At 34.8% G+C, this 24,759-nt stretch overlaps 2 protein-coding genes across 2 annotated transcripts; one reads left to right on the forward strand and one right to left on the reverse strand.

The window, feature by feature from the left end:
- Positions 1-1,630: 1,630 nt before the first annotated feature.
- Positions 1,631-17,827, forward strand: LOC107020541 (probable inactive serine/threonine-protein kinase scy1). The gene is made up of 21 exons (XM_015220947.2): positions 1,631-1,917; positions 5,693-5,791; positions 5,945-6,096; positions 7,239-7,311; positions 7,816-7,938; positions 8,257-8,365; positions 8,782-8,861; positions 8,989-9,070; positions 10,810-10,949; positions 11,067-11,177; positions 11,318-11,434; positions 11,569-11,658; positions 12,270-12,323; positions 12,502-12,576; positions 12,737-12,812; positions 13,031-13,130; positions 14,413-14,482; positions 15,915-15,985; positions 16,362-16,471; positions 16,620-16,865; positions 17,166-17,827. Exons 1-21 carry the CDS (start codon positions 1,792-1,794, stop codon positions 17,516-17,518), a joined length of 2,457 nt encoding a protein of 818 aa, XP_015076433.1. The 5' UTR covers positions 1,631-1,791; the 3' UTR covers positions 17,519-17,827.
- Positions 17,828-20,429: 2,602 nt separating this feature from the next.
- On the reverse strand, positions 20,430-23,485 carry LOC107019095. Its single transcript, XM_015219672.2, has 4 exons — positions 22,887-23,485; positions 22,486-22,657; positions 21,243-21,367; positions 20,430-21,101 (listed from the first exon to the last, which is right to left on the reverse strand). The coding sequence occupies exons 1-4, from the start codon at positions 22,989-22,991 to the stop codon at positions 20,682-20,684; spliced, it is 822 nt and encodes a 273-aa protein (XP_015075158.1). The 5' UTR covers positions 22,992-23,485; the 3' UTR covers positions 20,430-20,681.
- Positions 23,486-24,759: the final 1,274 nt, after the last annotated feature.

Below are 24,759 nucleotides of genomic sequence, written 5' to 3' on the forward strand. Positions count from 1 at the left end.
TTACATTGACTATTATGTATTTTGGTAAGCATTCACCGAAGTGTGAGATTCATAAATGTATTTTGTAAGTATTCGTTGAAGTTTGTGATTCATAAAAGAAAATTTGTATCTATTGTTGTCTAGTTCATAGACGTCAACATTTGATTCTCTTAGATACTCATTCTAAGAGAGTAATATTGTTCATTTTTTATTGCCGTCCCAACCTGTGGCCCGCTTAGGGCTAGGTTGGACCTCCTATTTTATTGACCCTTTAACTAAAGGATCAGTCCGCCCCAACCCATTTAACTCTCTAACCCGTTAGGGTTGGATTGGACCAGCCCATTTTGACAGCTCTAATGAGAACTCTTTTTTTGTGTTGTTTCGATTAACCTACGTTACTATTATTATATTGAATAACCAGATTTCGATTGATGAGAGATTTTTAAGTTTCTTTCCGTTGTTCCATATGATCGACATCTCGACTATTTCATTGAACAAATGTATTATGATCGATTAGAGCTTTTCCAGTTCTTTTGATGACGATCTGATTGATTTGCATCTAGACTATTTTATTGAATAACTTGTCTTTCGATTAATGAGAGTTCCCCCAATTTCATTATGTCATCCCGGTTGATCTGATTCTCGAATATTCTATTGAATAATCAGATTTCGTTTAAATGGGAGTTTTTGCAGTTTCTTTGTGCGTCACAACTGATCTACGTCTTGATTATTTTATTGAATAACTAGATTATGGTCGTTGAGAGTTCTTTCAATTTTTTCATATCATATTGTTTGGTCTGCATCTCGATTTTTTTATTGAATAACTCATCTTCTCGATCAATGAGAGTTCTTTTAGTTTCTTCGTGTCGTCCCGATTGATGTGCATCTCGATTATTTTTATTGAATATCTAGATTTCGACCAATGAATGTTTTTTCAGCTCCTTCGTATTGCGTCATATTAACATATACATTTTTACTATTTTCTTTTTGATCAATGAAAGCTTTTTTCAATTGCTTCGCATCGTCACAAGCATATACATTTCTATACTTTTATAAAATTACATAATTTTTTGACACATACATTAAATTTTGTTGGAAAATTTGAGTACTAAAAATTCAGATATGTAGTTCACATATAAACAAAGTACAGGAATTTGGTTAATCCACAAAATAACTAGATTCCGATCCGTGAGTCTTAACTAGATGGTTTGTATGTACAGAAATATACCATGAGTGCTTTAGGGCGTTCTTAAACATCACACCTATATATAATTAAAATTGTTGTGGTAGATGAAATTTGAACTAAAATTCAACCGATCTTGCAACATGATGAAAGTTTAAAAAATTCTCTTCACGTTTAAGAATGTTTTTAACACTTCTTTCGACTTTTTATTCAGAACTGCATACTTGAGATTTTGAAATACTAGCTATCTAATGTGACATATCCAGGGTGTATCTAATCCACACTCAAGTAGATGATTATTTATAAAGCTACCATAATTTGAATACGAAATTAATAATTTACATCATTTTTTTTTAAAAAAATTCTTAATATATATGTTTCATTTTAAAAATTTTCCGCTTATTTATAATGCGACGGTTAAACTTTACCAATATAAAAGCTACTAAAAATTACTGTATATATTTAAATAAAACTATGCTTTCGTAGACCGCAAAGCACACAATAATCAATATCTAAATAAAAAATCAATCACACTACAGAACTATAATTTCGTTCCGTAGCCGATCAATCGTTGTTCTTTTCCGGTTCCGTCTGTTCGCCGGTGATCGGAGATCTGTGAGATTCTCACGATGCTGAATTTCTTAAAAGGCGTCGTCAGTGGATCTGGAACAGGCCTCAAAGATCTGCCATACAATATCGGTGAACCTTATTCATCTGCTTGGGGCTCTTGGATTCATTACCGTGGCACTTCCAAGGTTCTCTTTGTTTTTTCCCCTGTTTATATATGATTTTGACATAGTTTTGATCTCTTTTATGCTACGAGCTTAAAAATTGCTAGCATTTCTGTTTTTAAAATTTCTTTCGATATAGATGGTGTTGTTCATGTGCAGAGTGTGGCCATGAATACAAATTGGAGTTGTTTTTGATTGTTTGGTAGTAATTTGAAGTGAAAAACAAAAGTAAACACAGTTTAATGGCTTTTCTCAAATTTCGAAATTTAACTTCAAGTTGAATTCTAAAATTTTCGGGAATTTCATTGCTAAATGTGTGCTTATTGTTTTGGATTAGGAATTTTACATCACAATTTTGGTAATTGTCTCAGTTGTGCTTATTGTTGATAGTATCTTCAAATATTAGATCGTGTGAACCAAAGGGTGTAGCCTAGTGGTCTCAGGTTCAAATTGTTTTGGATTGAGAACCATCTATCTTAGGTTCAAAATTTCACCAAAGACAGAAACTATAGGTGATTTCTTTCCATCCGTCTTAGTCTCAGTGGACAAAGTTACTAGGTACCTGTTGCTGGTGGGAAGTGGCAGGTAATGGTATCTCATGGGATAGTCGAGGTGCGCGCAAGTTGCCTTGGACATCATTGTTATCAAGAGAAGTAAAAAATGTATCGTGTGACTCAAAGGGTGTGATCTAGTGGTCAATACAATGGGTAAGCCATGGGGTCTCATGGTCAAATCCCAATGCCCAACAAAGATAAAACACTAGGTTATTTCTTTCCATTTATTATAGCCTAAGTGAACAGATTTACCAAGTACTTGTTGCTGTGTTGATGGGGGTGCCATTTAATGATATCTTGTGAAATTAGTTGGGTGACGTTATCAAAAAAAGTAAAAATGTAAGATTGTGTGATGAGGAATTGTTAAGGCAGTGGGATTTAAATTTCAGATTGTAAACGTTCTTCTGCGTAGTACATGGAAGTACGTGTTCTATATTTTCTAAATAGTCACTTCCAGTCAGAAATGTAGAGAGTTTGAAAAGAGTGTCGATGCGTGCTTTATAGCAATCATTCCAAAGAAGGAAGGAGTAGCAAATATCAATGATTAAGACCCATTATTTACAATAAAAAAGTGATTAAGGCTAATTATTCACAATAAGAAGAAGGTACTAAATGAGATTGTGTCAACCCCACAGAATGCATCTGTGGACTAAAGACATATTTAGATGTGGATACTAATGACACGTGAGCTTGGTTAAAGGAAAACCAGGAGTACTAAGCCGGACATTGGAAGAGCTTATGATATCACATGAGCTGAGAAGATTAACATTTTCTAACAATAAAGACAGGTGGAAGAGGTGAATTAGGTACAAAATATCGATGGCAAAATTCTCTATATAGTACATGAGAGTCATTTGGCTTATTTGGTCGTTTCAAAGGACTGATGCAGGGTGACACGATCTCTCATATACTACATCTTGGTGATGGAAGCTTTGAGCAAGATGACATTTAAAGGGTTTTTCAACCAGTGATGGGCAGGATAGTGACAAGTCTCACACTTACTACTTGCAAATGATATTTCAGTTTTTCTTTATGCAAATGAATCTCAATTAACATATTTGAGACTAGTGACTACTGTGGTTCCAAGTAGTTTGCGGGAATCAATTTGAAGAAGTGTAAAGTTATCTTGATCGGAGAGATGCACAACTTCAAAACACAACTTATATATTGCCTAGCTAAGTTATAGGAAGTGTCATACTGCAATATAACACTTCCTAACCATTTTTAAAGGCATTTTCAAGGATCCATGTTAAATGGCAAAAAAGTTGTCTCTACCGTCAATCAAGTGCATAATATGCAGATCCTAGCAAAGAACCTAGGGTGTCTAGTGGCCTCCCTATCTACTAAATACCTAGGTGTGCCTCTTGGGGCAAAGAATAAGGAGTTGGAAGTGTGTAATTTCTGGATGGAATTGAGAGAAAATTAGCAAGACGGAAAAGTCAATATTTGTCTTTGGGCGGCAAACTTACACTTATAAATTAGTCATGGATGGCCAACCCACATGTGTGATGAGTTTATTCTCTCTACCAGGCAGCAGAGAAAAAAAATTTAACAAGGTAAGAATAGTATTCCTATGGCAGGGCAACAATTTGAAGAAGAGGTACAATGTAGTCAAATGGGATATGGTGATCCTTAGCAAAGAATAGGCTTATCTGGGCATTAAAAAAGCTAGGTGCACACGTTGAAAGTTTACTGAAGAAATGGTTGTGCAAACAATTAGAAGTTTGGGGCTCTCTATCGGTAATAACCTGAAGTACACGATTGGTAATAGGGAAAAGATTAGTTTCTGGAACCAATTGGGGATTGGGTAAAAGAAACTGAAAACTACCTTGCCAATTTTGAAGCTGCACAACGAGGGGTCCTTTACTGGGAAATCATGCTACTGGAGACTGAATTACATTACACAATGATAACTATCCGGCCTTGTAAACGGTTTGGAAGGTTAAATCCCTCTCAAAGTCTCATGCTTCATCTGACTGGTGATCATGAGAGTCTTTTAATCCACGAAGTATTACAGAGAAGAGGTATACCAATTTGCTCAAGGTATTTTATGTGTGAGAAAGAGGCAGAGATAAATGGTCACTTTTTCTTGCATGCAGAACAACTGTATATCTGCAGAAATGTTCTTATGTATACTAGGTATAAATTAGGTAGTTCCTGGAACCTCCTTTGATTTACTCTGAATTTGGGAAGGAGTGGGGAGAAGAGGATCACAAGAAGACTAGTGGAGGAGCATTCCAGCATGTATTTGGTGGACATTATGGAGAGGAAGGAATGAAAGAGGCCATGATGGAAAAGCCAGTAGCTTCCAAAATATCAAGTTCAAGGGCTATATGGGTTGTTTGGTAGGGTGTATAAGAATAATGTTAAATAGAGTGTATTAGTAATGCTTGTATTAGTTTTGCTTGCATTAATTATGCAAAGATTATTTCTTATGCATTGTCTGGTTTAGTGAATTAAAAATAACATGCATTGCATAATTTTTTTAAAAATATTTGTTTATAAAGATACCCCCTACAGATATGGTGGAAAAGATGTAAAGAAGGTTTGGAGGGTCAATTGGGTCTTTAACAATGCTGATGCATGCATTAAAATCCTTTCATTACTAATACACTGTAACCCATAGTATTAGTAATACTTACCTCAATACATAATAGAGTGTGTAACTGATGATACATAGACTAAAAAAGTGTATCAAACAAGGTACTCTATACACAAAGTTAGTGCATGCATTATTTTTTTAATACACTCTATGAAACGACCCTTTTGTCTTTTGTACTTTTGGTCTAAACAATATATAGTGGGGGCGATAGATAGTTTAGTTGATTTCATAGGGCAATTGTAAAGTCTCATGCCTAGATTTTGGTCTTGATGATACCCTCGGGGTTGTAAATCCCACCCTATCAATTTTTACCGATGGGTTTTTTGGTGTGAATATTTAGTTACCATTTTTTTTTTAAAATAAAATATTTAGTTACCATTATAAAAAAAATAAAAAATCAATTGTTTAGTGTTGCCTCTTCAGGAGGAGGTGCTCACTAGTATGTCTTAGAGCCTTGATAATGATACTGAAGCGCACATTGAGACAAAACACTAATACATTTTGAGCCTCGCTTTAGGGCTTAAGTGTGCCTTTGACAATGCTGCTTAGAACCAGCTACATGCTATTTGGCGAAATTTTCAGTTTTCCAGTATGCACATTAGTTTGTTCAGCTAAGCAATTTATTTTTGGTTCTCTTCAACAGGATGATGGGACTCCTGTGTCAGTATTTGCTCTCTCAGGAAGTAGCACAAACGATGGACATCTAGCTGCTGGACGGAATGGAGTCAAGAGACTTCGTACAGTAAGATAATTATTGTTTGTAAATTATGAGTTCATTGACACTTAATGTTACCTTGCAATCAGAGTGTTACTTCTCATTTTTTTAGTTTATGGACATGGTTTGTTTCTGATTATTGGACTCCTTGATGCTAACTTCTTCTCCTGTTGTTTTCAGGTTAGGCATCCAAATATTTTGTCATTTCTCCACAGCACTGAAGCTGAAAATTTTGATGGTTCTTCTGCCAAAGTCACCATCTATATTGTTACTGAACCTGTCATGCCACTCGCTGAGAAGCTTAAGGAATTAGGATTAAAAGGTACCCAGAGGTATGAATTAACCGTGGTTCATTAACTTCTTACCATTCTATGCCTATGATGGACTGATTACACGACTTACATGAATTACCATAATGGTAGCATGAGTTAATTTTTGAGTAGTTTTATGAAAATGCATAATGTTTAACTTTTATTGCCAATAGTATCTCATAAGCTTCAAAAGTTTCAACCTGGAACTAATGTGCTTTCATATTCGTTTTCTTGAATATATCTATAGTTCATTATAAGGCATCAATTTCATTTCCTTATACACCCCTAGGGCTTCGGTCTAGTGTAAGAGCATAGCACTTGATGCTTGGGTTTGACACATGCCACGAGCTAGAACTCTGCTGGAGACACAAACTTGGTATTTAGGTGGAGAAAGTGGGGGGAGGTCATTGTCCACCAAGTTTTGAACCGTCAGTCAGCTGACTGTTGGGGGTTTCTTGGTAATAAAAAAGATTTGAACATTGTAGGCTTGAATGGATAAAGTCAAGAACTACAATCCAGCTGCTCCAGCATTGGAATAGAAATAGAAAGAGGAGAAAAAAGAAATTTTGTTGGAACACAATGCCTGCTTGCATCTGGTGAACTATAGGGAATGAAAGGAATGATTATGAAGACAAAGCAAACTCCATACAACAGTTCAAGTCTAATTGTAAACTTTTGTTTAATTTTTGGTACAATGAGGTATTTTGGAAATGAAGCAGAATCAATACTCAGCCTTTAAGAATACCTACAAGATTAAAAAAGGATTCTTCTTTTGGTTTATGCACTCATGTACGTATATCACCACTTGCTTACTGCTGTTGTTATTATACAATTATCTTCTCTAAAAGTAAAAAAGAAATTCTGTAGAACGAAGTGTTTATTGGGATTTGACACTGGTGTCTAATGATTTTTGGCTGAATAGAAGTTGTTGGTTCTCCTCTTGGACTAGGAATACATTTTAACACTGTGAGGCATGACAAATCAAATATTTAAAACTTCCGAAAGATGTCATTCCATCTATCTGAGATTAAATTATTGGGCATGCCTTGTCATCTTGGCAATTCCTTGGCGTGTCTTGATATTACTTAAGTGTCCTCACTCTGAAGCCATGCTGTATAGTTTTGAGAACTCTAGTTTATTTTACACCTCATTGGTGGTGGCAGGGACGAGTATTATGCTTGGGGGTTGCATCGAATAGCCAAAGCTGTGAGCTTCTTAAATAACGACTGCAAACTTGTAAGTATGCTTTTGATTAAATTTCAGTTGTTCCTAATTTTGACAGAGTGCATCTATTAAAGCTACTTCAATATTAGTATAAAAAAAAATATCTTGTTGTGGTGCTTCTTATGAATATCTAAATGGCTGAGCCATATTGATTTTTCGCGTTTCACATCGAAGTTGTGACACAGAAGTTGGATCCTTAGTTTCATTTTACATTCCTTAATGAATCTCAATGCTGAGTTTGGGCCAGCATATTATGAAGCATATACCTTTAAAGCCTGAAACATTTTTCTTTCATCTGCGGTGGAAGCTTCCATCTACTAGCTATTAAACTAGAGTTGGCCCGAGTCTAATCCTTTTGACATGATGGTTAAGATAAACTATTGTGTATCTTTAATGTATCTATTACTTCTTTTGTCCTGGTATATGTTTGAGGTCATTTAATCTTCTGCTAGCAAACTTTACTGTATCACTGGAATATTTGATGGATTATTTTGAGTTGCATTTTTTCTAATGCAGGTTCATGGAAATGTTTGTCTGGCTAGTGTTGTTGTTACGCAAACTCTGGACTGGAAATTGCACGCCTTTGATGTGCTTTCTGAGTTTGATGGACACAACGAATCTGCTGTTGGACCAATGCTGGTAAACGATGATGCCAAATTAACTGACTGGCAACATTTCTTTTCACTGTTATACCATACCAAACCTCATCTCTATGACACCGCATGACAAATTAATTATCCTTGAAACTATTTTTTTATATCCCTTTTTAGCTGAAGATCCATATTTTCCTTTAGAGGATTCATATAGTCAAGCTCAACTGATTTGGGATTGAGGTGCAGTTGATTGATTGTTGCTGCCATTCTCCACTAGCTCATGCTCTACTGCTATTTTCCATTTTTCCTTTGTCACACGACAACAGTATAACACAGGTTAATTGTTTATCTTATATGTGTGTAGCAATATGATTGGCTTATTGGTGCACAATACAAATCAAAGGAACTGCTGAAGTCTGACTGGACCACAATCCGAAAGTCTCCACCTTGGACTATAGATTCTTGGGGTTTGGGTAGGTCTTTCCCGTGCAATTTTTTTGTTTGTTTGTTTGGTTAGTTGTAGTCATTATTCAATGGTAATATACTGACAAGTCTAAGAAGTTTGGCTCTCCGTTTTACGAGGTTTCACTATAATGATAGTGGAATATAGATTGCAGTTATGGACCTTACCACGCCACTAAGAGCGTTAAAAAAATCTAAAATGCTTTAATGTTTAACATTTCCCCTGATAATGAAATGATTGCCCTTGCTGTACCTTTTCTCTTAAGACATTATCATTGTTGTAATATATGAGTATTTATTTTGGAATCACCATTTTCTGGATGCAAAAATGGACTGGAGAGCTTTTCTCCAATCTATCAAACACTTCAGAGTTCTTAAATGTTCTTTTTCAACTGCAAATTGATCTTTTAATGCTGGGAATTGCTAGGCTGTCTTATCTATGAACTGTTTTCTGGCACCAAGTTGAGCAAAACAGAGGACCTGTGCAATACTGCTTCTATTCCAAAGGTATGCTGCAGCATTTACCGATTTATTTGCTTCTCTCAATCACTTGTCTGGTTATACTCTTCTTCATCTTCTGGTGGATTTGAAAAATTCATTTCATTTGCAACTGGCTTATTTTCCTGTCTCACAGTCTCTACTTCCAGATTATCAGCGTCTCTTGAGCTCTATGCCCCCTCGCAGGTTAAATTCATCCAAGCTTCTTGAAAATAGTGGTAATGTTTTTTGTTCAATTTAATGTTTGTACATTAATTAAGTTCTTCTCAAGCTTTTCAAGCAACTTACGTCATATGGATACTACTTTTCTCCTATTCTACTGTTCAACTGTTGTTTCTCCTTGAATTTAGTGATTGCGGGTGTTTATTTCAATAAGTTCTAGACTTTTTGTAGCAGATGTGAGTAAAATATATGTTTGAAATGTGTTATGTCACCATCTGCCTGTGGTTGATGTTCCGAAACCAAGGGTTTGATGCTGAAGTAAGTTTTATTCTCCGCAAATAGCTAACCATTAGACATCATGGATGATTCAGACAAAGCTTTTCAAAACTGATCTATTTTACGATTTTCTTCTTCCTCCCTAGTTACAACTCATGAGCAAGAGGTCATTGTTGCTTCTTTTGAACCAGTTTGTGTGTTGTGATATATTCGTACGAAAGAATGATTGCAGAATTCTATGACACTCTAGTTATGACTTACAATGGTCTTGACTCCAATTGGTATCTATTTCACTGAAGATAATCATGCCAATTTTCTGTATTTGCTTGTTATTTTTGGTAGTCTAATTTGGTATACTTACCCCGTCACAAAGTCTTTGCCTTCTATAACTGTATCTCATATCTGGCTACATGCTACTTTATCAATTTTGTATTGATGCACCTTTTGGGTGGTCAATCAGGACAATGGTAGCCTTTTGGTTTAACTAAATGAAAGTAGAGTTGCAACATAGATATTCATGTAATACATATAGATGTCCATTTCAGTGTGTATATTGTGCCTTCCCAAGTATCCTCAACCTTCTTATTGTTTTTTTTCCCGATAAGATAATGGATTATAGAAGGCATCAAGAAGATGCAAAATTTACATAGCATAGAAAAGTAAAAGACATTGTTAGCACTATTACAAAAGGCTAATCTAATGTTAAGGAGCTAACCAATTCCAAAAAAAGCTTCTGGGGAATTGACAGAGGAAAAATTGCCCCAGCTACCGACAGTTGCGTTAGCCTTAAGAATGTAGCTTGGAGAAGAGGTGCCTTCAATGCATCTATTGTTTCTCTCTGTCCAGACACACCAAAAAATGCAAGCAGGGATCATCTTCCATTCTTTCCTGATTGATTTTCCAACCTTCCATGAGCTCCAACTAACCAGTGCATCTTTAATGCTATCTGCCATAACCCAATTGAGACCAAAAACTGAGATGAACATGTTTCATATGCCTGTGACTGCTGTACACAAGGCATCTGTTGACAATGTGGATTATCCAGCTGATGAGGTTATCATGGGTTAGGGAGGCTTCATGAAGGGCTAGCCAGCTTAAACAAATGACTTTGGGGGGGGGGGTACGTTCGTTTTCCAGATTAACTTCCATGCCCAATTAACTAGCATTTCATTTTGAGCACATAATGAATAGTATGCTCTAAATCTTCTTATGGTTTATGTCCTCTATGAACCTTAATCTATCCTAATCAAGCCATTTTGACTCATCTTTGTAGAATTCATTCTGTGGAGCTAATGCTTGAGTCTCTCTTATTAATCTTTTGCTGCTTCCATCACTCATTTTTCATGCGCACATTTTTTGCTTTTACTCTTTCAGGATTTTGTTATTATCACTTTACCCTGGATTTATCTAGTCTTGTTATCCTCTTTCTAACTGACTTGAAGTGATAATGTTAATACTCTGTCCAATATATCATTCATATGCCGGATCTTCACTAAATATGCTAATCATGCATTGGCAGAATATTTCCAAAATAAGTTGGTGGAGACTATTCAATTCATGGAAATACTTAATCTTAAGGATAGTGTAGAAAAAGACACTTTCTTCCGGAAACTTCCAAATCTAGCAGAGCAACTTCCTCGCGAAATTGTGCTGAAGAAGGTAATCCTTTTTTCTTCCATTACAAATTATAACTAGTTAAATAAAGCAAATAAGTTTTTTTACCCTCAAAATAATTAAATTAATTGCATGAGCAAATCTAATATTTTCTCTTTTCAGTTGCTTCCTTTGCTAGCTTCTGCATTAGAATTTGGTTCAGCTGCTGCTCCTGCTTTAACTGCTTTGTTGAAAATGGGTTCTTGGCTTTCAACAGACGAGTTTAGTGTCAAGGTTGAGCTCTTTTTCTTGCTCTTCCCTTTTCTTTTTCCCGAGATTAAGTACCTTTTTCTTCCAGCAGTGTGATCACGTCTTCTTTTTGGTGTTTAGTTTCTGTTTTAACCTGTATTTTGAACCGTGGGCATCTATAATAGGTACTGCCTACAATCATAAAACTTTTTGCCTCCAATGATCGGTCCATTCGAGTGGGTCTTCTGCAGCATATCGATCAATATGGGGAGTCATTATCTGCAAAAATTGTTGATGAGCAGGTGTGAAAATATTAGATGAATTACGGCTACAATTTTTCAAGCATACAGTTATACATACTTGAGGGGATACCCTTAACAATTCAGAATTTCATAGCACCTGGATGGTATATTTGCCTGACGAAGCTGTTGATCAGGTTTATGCTCACGTGGCTACTGGGTTCTCTGACACATCTGCTTTTCTCCGGGAGTTGACACTTAAATCTATGCTTGTATTGGCTCCTAAGGTGTGTACATCTTGCACATAGGTCCTGCACTTCTATTCTAATATTGAGAACAAATATCTGGTTAACTGGCCTTATTGTGTGGCACTTTACTGTATACCTGAACTAGAACATGCCATTGTATTTAATGTTTTGACTTTCCTCTTGGAAGTCTGGTTACTGATGTTCTATATGCATTGGTATGATTCTTAGCATTCTCATGTGATGCTATAGTGCATATTGTTTCTTTGGTTCCTCCGTAAAAATATCGTGTTTCGTAGTGATTGAGTATGTTGAAGTGTGTGACCGTCTCATTTAAAAGTTTAAGTTGTTATAGAGAGTATACTTCTATTTACTTAATTATATCTTCAACATGTCTCCTCATGTGCGAGCCTAATTCTCTTTCATGGACTAAGCCGTGGAAATTCTTTTTTGATAATGGGGGCGGTGAGACTTGAACTCAAGGCCTCAGACTGTTGTGATACCATGTTATATTGTGTACCATCTCGTCTAAAATCTTGAGCTGCTAGAGAGAGTTCACTTATTTATTTAATTATGTCTTCAAAAAAGTAGTTCCATATTTTGTCAATTCCTAGTAACATACTAACTAAAGCATTTCCAAAATTTTATTGCAGCTCTCACATCGCACTATATCGGGATCTTTGTTGAAATATCTTTCCAAGCTACAGGTGTGAATCGTACAAGCAAAACTAGTAGTCTTCTTGTGTGTGATTATTTCTTTGCTTTATAGTGTTTGAAATATCAATTCAAGCAACAGGGATTTGTCATACTGCAGAAATTAATACTCTTATCTAGGCTTATCTGTTTGCTCCTTAGGTTTTGATTTTCTATTTGTGGTGTACGTAGGTTGATGAAGAACCGGCAATTAGAACAAACACTACTATTTTGCTTGGAAATATTGCCGGTTACCTCAATGAGGGGGTAAGGAACTTGTCTTGGACATCAAACCACTCCAGAATGTGATTAAGTTTTAAATGTCTATTGGCTTTTTACCAGTAAAAGAGTTTAAGATGGAACATATCCTTTCTCGAAATGTGTTTTACTTTTGACATGATAACTAATGGAATTTTTCTGCCTGTAGACAAGGAAAAGGGTTCTAATAAATGCACTCACTGTTCGTGCCTTGCGTGATACATTTGCTCCTGCCCGAGCAGCAGGTAACACTGTATATGCTTGGTATCCAACATTGATGATAATTTTCGTATTTGGGAGTTGGGACTGAGGTGTAGTTATTGTTGTTCTAATAATGATTTTTTTGAGTTAAATATTTTCCTGAGATTTTTTATTGATCGTCTTCAAATTCCTGAGTCAGTCTTTGCTTCCTCATCCCTTTTTGTCCTTGTTCTGTAATGGATGTTAAATTTTATTTTGGCAGGTATCATGGCTTTGTCTGCTACCAGTTCTTACTATGACGTGACTGAGATTGCAACCCGCATTTTACCTAATATTGTTGTATTTACGATTGATCCAGACAGGTATTCTTCTCTTAATAGTTGCACTTACTGTTCTTTGAAAAACTTGTCCTTATTAGGGCGCAGGATATCTGATATCACATGAATCTGTTTATGCTAGTTTTCAGTACATTTTCTTTCCAGGATCGCTTTACATGTAAGACTGAATCTCTAGTCAGGGTCAGCTGTATGAATCCTTACTATCCATCTTGCTTCATTTGACCCCATTGCATTCCAATATTCAAAGGGACACTTTTTGGGATTGCTTCAGCTTTTATAGAAATAAGTTTTTAAGCTTTGCCATTACTGAAATATTCACAGTTAAGGAGCTTGTCTTGGCGAAAGAAGTAATGTTTCAGCTGGGCTTTTGGAAGACAAAAAAGAAAGACGCAGGGCATGGGATGTTGTTCCAGCCTCCACTTGTACTTATGTGGACCTATAGAAAATAAATTGGAGAGCTATTGAGGGAATAGAGAAGGATCCTGTATACTTGAGTCTTGAGGAGTAACCTTAATCCCTTATTTCTTTTTCGTGCACCCATGCGATCCCAATAGACATAGAGATTAGGTATTGTTTGTAGAAAACCATATTTTTTGGCAAGGTTTTTATGTTTTGGTATACTTCTTGTTTATGTGCAATTTTTGATCTTTTTGGTGAAGTTCGATTACTTTATTAAAAAAGAAAGGAGTTTGCCTCAGCCCAAATAGATTAATACCTCTACACTTGGAACTCCATGCCTTTAGTTCTCTGTGGCTTTGAAACTTATTTGTTGATAGCAGGCCTCGATTAGGCTATCGGATAGCTATGATTTCCATAATCCTCATGGTTGATGGTTTGATGGATGCTTAGGCTGACAGATTTAGCTATCAAGCATGCCTTGTTAATGGATTTAAACATGACAAGTCCCGTTGGTGTCTGGATGATTTATGTGCATTTCTGCATTGTAAAAATCTTTCAGCGAGTATGAAATTGCTTGTAGCCATTAGTGAGGTGTAGATTTTATTACTTGGTGAAGCATATTGCTCCTCATTATGTGGAAGTCAACTCAACTTACATATAGAAGACAGGCACTCCCTAAATATCTGCCATTCCCCTATTGTAATGTATTTGGAATCTCTCCCTGCCAAAATGGCATCAATGATAATGCATTTGGTTTGTCTGCCTGGGCATCGTTCGTAGTCTCTGAATACTTTGTTGTGTTTGAGTAACTTGTTGTTTGAGCGGATTAATTTTTGTGTTGAAAAACTTATTATGATTATGTCTGTGCATGTACTCTAACATCGCTTGTTTCTTTTCAATGGATTAGTGATGTTCAATCAAAAGCATTCGAAGCAGTTGATCAATTTTTGCAATTAGTCAAGCAGCACCATGAGAAGGTAGTTTAATATATTCTTTTTTATTTGATTTTTAATTTGCGCATCAGTTTTCCCAATTTTGGCTTTGAGTTGAAAAACTTGTCTTTATTGAAGCTGTGTTCAGAGCTTGAGAACAATGGTTTTCTGTTTTTTGAGTCATAGAACTTTGGCATTATCCTTGTGGAGATAAAAACACTAGATTTTTCTTCCATCTGTCCAAGGCTCCAAGCTTTGGTGGATAGAGTTACTCGGTACCTGTACTGCTGGGAGGTAGAAGGTGCCTGCCTCCTTGAATTAGTCGAAGAGCTGCGCACAAGCTTTCCGGACACCACGGTTAGAAAGGAAGGACATTATTTCCTTCATGGACCCCTTAAAGAATTATTTCCTAATATTCATTTTCTGGTATTACGACCTGATGCGATGGTTGGGTAGATTTGGAACCAAAAGGGTGGTGGATCTTTAATTTCAGGAGCTTTTGAATGGTTGGGGAATCCCTGGAATTGCTGATCTTCCTCATAAGTTCAGAACAGTTTAAAGGGATCAACACAAAAAGATGGTAGATTGATATGGCAAAGGAATAGTAAAGGCCATTACACAGTGAAGTCATCCTACATTGCTCTTTGTAATATTGGGTAACAGTCTGTTAAATGGCATTGGAAATTATTCTGGAAAGTAAAAGCGCCTTTTAAGGTAGCCAACTATATGGAATGAAAGAAATGCAAGGTGTTTTGAAGGAACAAACAGCCCTATCCAGAAGATTAAGATGAACTGCCTAAATTTGTTTTACATTTGGTGCAAAGAAGGTTGACTTTTGTGCATGATGTGGAGTCTATTATTAGATACAGTCCTTATAAGAAGAACAAGGACATATTCTTTTGCTAATTTTGAACTGTAATGATTGCTCGTAGCACAGCGTTTCTGCTAAAGATTTACCTTTGTCAAAAATATACTTGCGGATTATTTGGTATAACTGGAAAGAGGAATAAGCTGTGTCTTTCTTCTTGTTAATTCATGTTATCATACTCTGAGCATGCAGTGGAGTTCTGCCTCTTCTTAGGTCCTTCCTTGTTTATTAACTTTAAAACTGAGTAGCTTTGTCATGAATTCTCAGGCTTTCGGATATTCAACACTCGCATATTTTGTGTCGGATTAGAAATAAACATTTACTTTATCCGCTTTATTTATATGACAATGTTTGACTGGTATCAGAGTCATTAAGACTGATGTTTAAAATAGAAAGGAGGGAGTACATTCTTTTTCTATTTGCAGAATAGTGTGCAACTGGGTTTCATATATACAGCGCACACACTTACACACATTAGTTACATGCATATCAATGTTCTTGTTCATTATGGTGCTACCATCACGTACCTTGATTTTTTGTACAATTCTTGTATTCTTATCCCCTTCCTTGTGCATGTTATACACTCATTTCTCTGTTGTCCTCTCTTAGACTAACACTGGAGATACCAGCACCACAAGCATGGGAACTTCATCAATTCCAGGAAATGCGAGTTTGCTAGGGTATGTAAAAAATTGAGCATTTTATGTTGTCATTTTGCTGCTATTGTAAAAGTAATTGCATTTGGGCAAGCAGCTGCAACATAATCATTTTATCATCAGTTCCTTGTAGAATTCCCTGATCATGCTTTATCTGAAATTGACTAGAATTATCTCAAACTTTCTGTTACGTGTCATGATATGAAAATTTGGACGGGGTTAGTGATGCATTAAAAATATTTCCATCCCCTAACTATTAGTACGGGAATATTGTCAAGAAGACAATAACTGTTGAAGCATGTTTTCGTCGCGGTTATGGGAGCTGTCAATAAGCTTCCACTTCTACAGTTCTTATTTCCTGTATTATTTTCAGTAATATGGCCTTATTTTCATATTGCAGTTGGGCTATGAGCTCACTGACTCTTAAAGGCGGTAAATCCTCTGAGCAGGGTTCATATGCTCCAGCTAGCTCAAGCATGCCTCCTTCTGCAGTCCCCAGTTCTAGCTCAAGTATGCACTCACCAATTTATTTCTTTTGCAATATGCTTCAGGGGTTGGCTGATAATGATAATTTTTGTGCTGCTTTGTTGAAATATTACTTATATGCTTATGAGGATGAACAGATCTCCAACTTGATACTCGTTTCTGAATTCAACAGTTGCAGATAGTTCGAGTATAACACCAATTCATGTTAGTTCCAGCTCAGATATGACAGATCAGCATGTTTCAGTATCCCCATCATTAAATGATGGATGGGGAGAACTTGAAAATGGTCTAGAAGGTCTTGATGGTGATAAAGATGGTTGGGACGATATCGAGCCCCAAGAAGAACCAAAACCATCTCCCTTTCTTGCAAATATCCAAGCTGCTCAAAAACGTCCTGTCTCTCAACCAAAACCACAAGGTAATGACAATACCTGTAAAATATGTGTTCCTTTATAGGCTTATACTCTTGGATAGTATTCAGGCAAGTCATAATAAAGTTAACAAGTATAGTTTAGAGCCATACAGACATAGCAAATCGAAAATTATATGAGGGCCGATAAACAAAGAGATTCTATTACTGCTAGGAGATTCTATTACTGCTGGAACTCTTAACTGTATTTTTGTCCATCAGAAACTCACATTTCTGATGGAAGTGAATAGATCAGTCTCATTTCTATATCGTTTTTTGTTTTCTATTTCTTACAATATTTTGCTTCAGTTGCTAGTTTACGAGGAAGTATCAAAAATGACGATGAAGACCTGTGGGGATCGGTACCTGCTACTGCTCCTGCTCCAAGAACTAGTTCCCAGCCATCAAGCACTAGATCAAGTAGAACAGTTGACGACGATGAGGACCCATGGGGTGCCATATCTGCCCCAGCACCTTCAGCAAAGTCATCTCTGAATGTGAAAAAAGGTGGATCATTAGATGCTAATGACCCGTGGGCTGCTATTGCAGCTCCTGTACCGACTTCTAAAGCTAGATCTTCAATTGGACGAGGCCGAGGAAACAAACCTACAGTTCCTAAACTGGGTGCCCAAAGAATAAACCGAACATCGTCTGGAATGTAAATTACACAACCAAGGGTCAATCAACACTGAAAAGAAGATTTCATGAGTCACTGTAAAATTTTCCCCTCATCAGGTGAGTAATAGTTCCAACTGTGAAACAATTGAAAATTGTGTTTTTTTCTAGATTTTTTAAACTTTTTTTTGTGGAATATTATCTTTTGAGCTTCATTGGGGGTATGGGTATAATTTTTACCCCCTAGTCATAGACACTGAATTCTTTTACACAAAACCGTTGATGCAAAATTCTTTGTAGTTCATGAGAGTCATTAACATTGAGTTTTGTAGTTTTATTTTCTGTTATGAACTGAATCAGCATTTTCACCTCTTTCAAAATTGGAAACTACCACCTGATCTTTATAAAATAAATAACAATAATCGATAGTCGCAATCTTCATTGAATGCTAACTACGAGTTTGGCGGAATCATGAAATATAATTATTTTATAAAGGTATTATTTAATTAATAAATTAATATTTATTAATTTGTGTGTTTCTAACACCACAAAATTCGTCTGGGATGAAATCTCAGGGATATCATCCGTGAGTTGAGGTCATGATTGATGATCTCAGTTATTGACGTTAATAACTTGTTGGATGAGCGAAAATGATATATATGTTTAGAGGTCCAAAGCTAAGATGAAATTGTAGATACCATTAAAGAAAAAAAATATTGATGAGAAAGTTGAAGATGATACAATATCTTTGGAACAAGGTGCGTGTAAGGAAATACTTATAACATATGAGCTCTTCGCAATTTTATGGTGCAGCTCGAGAAGACAACATCGAAACTTTTGGATGCAATAAAAAATGTTAGAAATGAACTTCGACTAGATTTAAATTTTAATAGAAAACATAACACAACAAAATCATATTTCATTAAATTGAATTATATTTATATATATATATATGTACTTTTAAAATGTTATTAATTTATAATATCTAAGGAACCATATATTTATATAGGGTTTTTTGAAATATATTATCTTTTAAAAATAAATGATATTTCTATTGACTCAAATATGTATTGAAGAAAAATATTATCTTAAAGAAATTATTAATTAATCAAATATTAAGAGATTTTACTGTAACTTTAAAAAATCATCTGATAATTAAGAATTACTGAGTCCTTTAGTCCAATGTGAAATTGAACTGGTCTTATTGGTTAGGAAAAAGTCAAATTGCACAAATGTTAAAAAGAGTTCTATTTCAACTCCACCTTTTTATAACTTCTTTTAAAGTTAAATTTAAAAGTAAAGAGTAACTCATTCATTTCAATCAAAATCTCAAGAGTAGACAAAAAGAGAGTGGAGATTACATCACAAGGTATGTTATGATTTATTTTTTGCTTCTTTGTTGATTTCTTCATCCAAGATTTTATATATTTTTGTTCAATGATGACAATTATAAGAAAGTGAGCATTTTCATTTTTCAATTTTGCAAGTAGAATAATGGATAATTGTCAAATTAGGTTTGAGCACGAAAAGTTAGCTCAAAGAGAAGAATCAGGGATATCGTTCTGATTCACATGAGATTTTTTCAATCAAACACCCTTTTATATTTAGATTCAGATATTCGTTATTCGAAGTTCCACTATTTGATATGGAGCTTGACATTATTTACAACCCATCCATCACCTCATCACACCACTACAGAGAGTTCGAGAGTATCTAATGAACCCAACTCCAATATCATATAAAAATAAAATATTGGGAGAGTCCATCTTCTTTTTGTTATTTCAATATTCATAATATTACTTTTTTTAAATATATATATATATACAATTCAGAGCTGCCCTATGCTACCTTGTCCCAATAGGACTATAATTGTTTCTTTCCCCTACCATTATTACAATTTGCCATATTTACTTTACTAGTAATCACTAGTTTTATGCATTCGCATCCAATAATTCATTAGTTTAAGAAACTCATTTAATATGTATAAATTATTAATTTAAAATTCAGTAATTATAAAAAGAAAACCTTAGATTCATAAATTTCAAATTCTGACTTCGCCTTTGAAATAGATTCATATTGCTTCGACTCTTTAGAAACAAATCCTCCAAAATAGCATTACCTTTGGAAGATGTGACATACATATTTTTGAAGAGTCTGAACAACATACCGAATGATGGATAGTTACTAGTTTTGTGTATTTCAGGTCAAAGTAGAAAGATGGATCGTAATCACCACTACCACCACCACCACCACTCTCATCACTATGAAGGCAAGAATCCATATAAGGATAATTTCTTGGCATATTGTTGCTGCCCTTGTTTGCTTGTCTCCTCTGTGTTTTCTACCTTCAGGAGGTGCCTATTTGTGGCTTGTTACCCTTTTTTGCAGTGCTTTGGATGGGATGAACACAGACACCATCATCATCACCATCACCACCACCACAAGCATTTCTAATACCCTCAATTCAAAGAAATGTTATTGTGTTTTTTTTTTTGGTCTTGAATGCATAGAAACAATGCAAAAATTTTGGATTATTGGTGAAGGCTTTGTACTGGCTTACTGTTTCATCTTCCTGCTATTTTCAAGTCGCCATGAAGAATATGTACTTGAGGCTATTACCAACTACTTTCTCCGTTTCAATTTGTCTGATTTTAACTTGACACGAAGTTTTAGAAAGCAATGAGGACTATTGGATCTTCCTGTCTTAAATCAAATATAGGTAGAATGTACCAAAATGTTGTGGTCTTAAATATGGTACGTGGAGAGTTGGAAAGAGACATTCTTTTTGAAACTGATCAAAAAGGTAAGACAAATAAATTGAAATAGAGAGCGGAAGATGTTGGTCTTAGGACAAGATTAAAGAGAAGAAATCACTAATCACCTAACTAATCATTTTGCATTAAACATCCAATTCCAAAATGCAGTATATAGTAATATTTTAAGCAAAACAAGAAAAGGTCAAATAGTAAACCAATTCTTTATATAATAACTTGAGTCCTCAGGCCACAATTCAAAATGCCTAAAACTGTATATATAATTATATAGAGATCTCCTGTTCCTGTATCATATGTGTATCTAGTGCATTCTCAAACTTTCAGTTTTTCCCTATGAACATCTTCAACAAAATGGACAAAATCTGTCTTTTTTTTCCAGCTATCACGCACCTCAACTAATTCCGTGATGTACCTGATATCTTGGTCTGTGTGTTAGTTAACTCTTATTACAATGATCACCATTTGCTAGTTTTATGCTTATGGTTTTCCCATCCGGTGACTCAACTGCCTTCTCGTCATCCCAATCCTCGTCCCAACTCTCATTCCACCCTTCCGAGGAAATTTCTAGCTTCATGGAAGATTGAGGTTCGGGTTGTCCCATTTCAAGTTCCTGATATGCGATACCATCAACATGTCGATCCTGCGTTCTCAACTTGCAGCAGATAACTATTCCTCCTATAAGAAGAGCTGTCATACCAAGCAAGTATGCCCCATTAGTTGGGTTCACATACATGGTATAAGATGGCATGTTAAAGTAGCCTTGCCACAATGAGCGTCCTATGTTAATCGTACATTTCCCAGTTCCAGCGTCAAGCATAATTGACGAACTCCCTCCAATTTTGGACGAGATATTAATCTGATAACAAAATGGGAATTCGAAAATAATGACTTAGAAGCAGCACATTAGGTTTGATTTAATGCTTTCGCCTTGTCATTTGTAATCTTAGAATTTGTCCAGGTTAAAGCCAGCCATTCAGAAAGGGGACGAGAACTCTACCTGTTTGAAATCACGTTTTGGTATCTGAATATTCTCATAAGTTTTGTTTGCAGATGAAACATTGACCTTCAGCATCAAAGCATTGTCACCGTTGTTCAGGACGAACAGAAATGGTTCCTCATGTCCTACAAGAAAAACAACGTAAGCTCTATGGTCTATAGCCAAATTCCAGGAGTTGTAACAAGAAGGTGATTTTAAGTATGACAGTCTGATATAAATGAAAGACGCAACAAAACATATGAATGTTCATCAGCCGATGGAAAGGCAACATTGGTAAAAAAGCAGTACCAGAGAAAATAGAAATGTCAAGATAATCCAACGCGGCTATTATTGCAACTTAAAACGACAAGACACATAATAAACCATCAACAGCAAGTCCATACATAGAGAAGAACCAGATCCATTTCAAATAGTTCCTACCTACACAGCTACATTTAATAGATGAAGACATCAAATCATCACATGTATCTTTTCAAACAAGGATTCACCTTCAGTGGCTATCAGGAATTTAGAAAAGGAAATCCGAAAAGAAAAAGAATAGAACAGAGGAAGGACAGACGACAAAAAGAGTACTAGAAACTTCTTAATAAGAGGACACCTGATCCGAAGCTTGGAATTTGGATAAATCCAAGAAGGTTTGGATCAAAAGAAACCAGAATAGATTCTTTAAGAATTTGGGAAGGCGGCAAAATTGGCCCGAAGTGCCAGTCTTTGACAAGAAGGACCAGCAAAGTGCCAATAATAGTTTGCTTTTCAATGGCGTCCACGATTAGCTTGGACTATCAGAAGGCATCCAAATTCCATAATGACATAATAATACAACAATTTGAAAGATCCAAGTAGTCAAATTCATCCAAAATAAGTTGTTACTTAAAGATAATTGCAACCCCATCAAACATCCAAGCTGCTCCTTAGAATCCCACCTTGCTATTCAGTTTTAAATATGCTTATCGAGCCCATATACATGAACTTGACAGAAAATTTACAATATTTTGATCGTATCAGCACAGATCCTAATAATTCATCCATCAAAGTTTAAGGAAAAGTGAGAATAAACGCCATAACAAAGTGCAAAGTTCTAAATCTAGCACCAAATGTCACTAAACATACAATCAGTTTAGCTATCTAAATGTCAATCAATTCACCACCTTGTTTATACTCAGCAAAGACTACCACACCAAACTCAAAATTACACAACCACAAGGAACTACTCTATCTAGTAATAAAAGAAACGGAGAATCACCTTTCCCGGCAGGAAAAAAGCAGGCAGTCATACCAATATGATCATCCTGACACTTATTAGACACACCAGTACAAGTACCACTACCAAAACCCGCCGTTGGCTGACCTACAGGGACTTGATCAGTACCTAAATTCCCTTTAACAGCAGCACCAGACCTTGGTGATGGAGCTACCTGAATGAAAATACATTCTTTAAAATCCCGACAATCAACAAAGAAAGAACACATAACAAAAACATAGGCAATGTTACAATAAGAGCAACTAACCTCAACTTCAACTAAACAATTTTTTCAAGAAAAATTCAACCTACATAACCCTCCATCCCAACTAACTGATAAACTAAAAATAGCCTGCAAATGTAAAATCAGCGTTAAATCTACTATCTGTGAGAAGATCCCATACCTGATTATCTAAACGCTGCAAAGGGTGTACAGAGCTTGCATTAGATTGCTCCAAAGAAACTGAAATCAACGTAATCAGCACCACAACCAATCTCCAAAACACCATATTGTACTAAAAAAAAAAAAACTTTTGATTTGGGTATCCAAAAATACCAAAAAAGATAACAACTTTCGATGAATTAAAGAGAAAAAGACAAAACCCAGAAAAGGGTTGACGGAGAAAAAGAGGGCAAAGAAGAAGACCCCGTCAACTACAACGACTAAATATACAAAATTCTTCAAACCCAATCAAAATCATTCTTCAGAGAGTAAGAATCAACAATCAAAATAAGGGTTTATTGAAGATTTTTGTATATGTAGATGAATCTATTAGTCTTCTTCTCACATTTCATTCGTTAAATACTTTACATAGTCAAAAAAAGCGTAATTTTTCCATGGATTTCAACGTCACACACTAATTCCATATGGAAAGTCTTCCCATTACTTTTCACGCACACCAATTCCTCTTCTCCTACGCCATCACCATTTGAGCTTTTCCTCTCTTCTTCACTGCAACTTCACGTCAGTAGCGGAGATAGAATTTTTTCTATATAATATAAAATGCTAAATCTAGAGAATTTATATTTATTTTGCGTGTAATATATGTTATTTTAGTTGATTTGTGTTATTATTAATATTTTCAAATTCGGTTATATATAAATAGATATTTAAATTTGTATAAAATTAAACAAATAAAAATATATGTTTTACTTGCGTAAGCAAAAGTAAATGCATTGTTTCTATTTGCTCAATTTTATATAAGGTTATTTATTTCTGCATGCATATCTGGAGTTATAGAATATAAAAATAAATTCAAAATCAAGTTATAACGTATATTTATGTTTTTATTATATATACATAAAAGAAAACTAATCTTATATAGTTTAAAATCGATTTGTAACTAATAATTCAACTATAAATTTGATTTAATGGTGTTTTGTTATTAAATTAACGATGAACAAATTAAGTTTTATAATTAGTGATTTATCAATGAAAAAACATATTATTTAATTTTCTTATCGAATAAATGGTTAATTAATTAATAATTAATATGTTTATATTATTTTCCTTACATTTACTTCATTCACTCCTCCAATTTTTTTTGTTCTTTCTCATTAGTGTATCATAAAGATTTTATCTGTTATTATTAGGTAAGAGATTCATGAAATATTTTATGGAGAAAAAGACACAAGCCTAATGATATGACTATTTTTGTTGTGATTTTAATTAAAGAAAGAGAATAATATAACAAATAATTTATGATTAATTGACAAAGAGATCGTTTTTATTTAAGAAAAATGAAAGAAATCGAAGTTTAGTTTAAATTTATTGTGATTGTGAGATACAGTAAAGATGAAAAAACTCTCTAATATTTAATCGATACATTGTCCGATAGTCATCTTAATTCTCGTAATCGTTAACATACAAACAAATATCTTATAAGTTGTAATTAGTTGGCTTGTATATTTATAAGTAGCATAATTATCCATCTAGTTCGTCTAACTAGTAGCCCTAAAACACATGATTTTGATAACTTTGGTTCGAAAGAGAAATATTAAATCTCGAACAGGACACCAAAAGGATCTCATGTCTTCGCCTTTTTTTTGAAGTTAGTTCTTTATCTTTGTCTTAATTTATGTGAACATTTTAGATATTTTTATGACTATAGATTGTTTTGTCAAATAAAATGTTAAAGTTAAAATTGTTACCAAATATAAAAAGATCGACATTTTCTTTAGAACATAATAATAATAATAATAATAATAATAATAAGAATAAAAAAAATGTACATACTAGCTAAGATAAAAACCAAATAAAAAAAATGAAAAAAATTT

This window comes from Solanum pennellii, chromosome 5 (assembly GCF_001406875.1).
Source record: "Solanum pennellii chromosome 5, SPENNV200".
NCBI lineage: Eukaryota > Viridiplantae > Streptophyta > Magnoliopsida > Solanales > Solanaceae > Solanum > Solanum pennellii.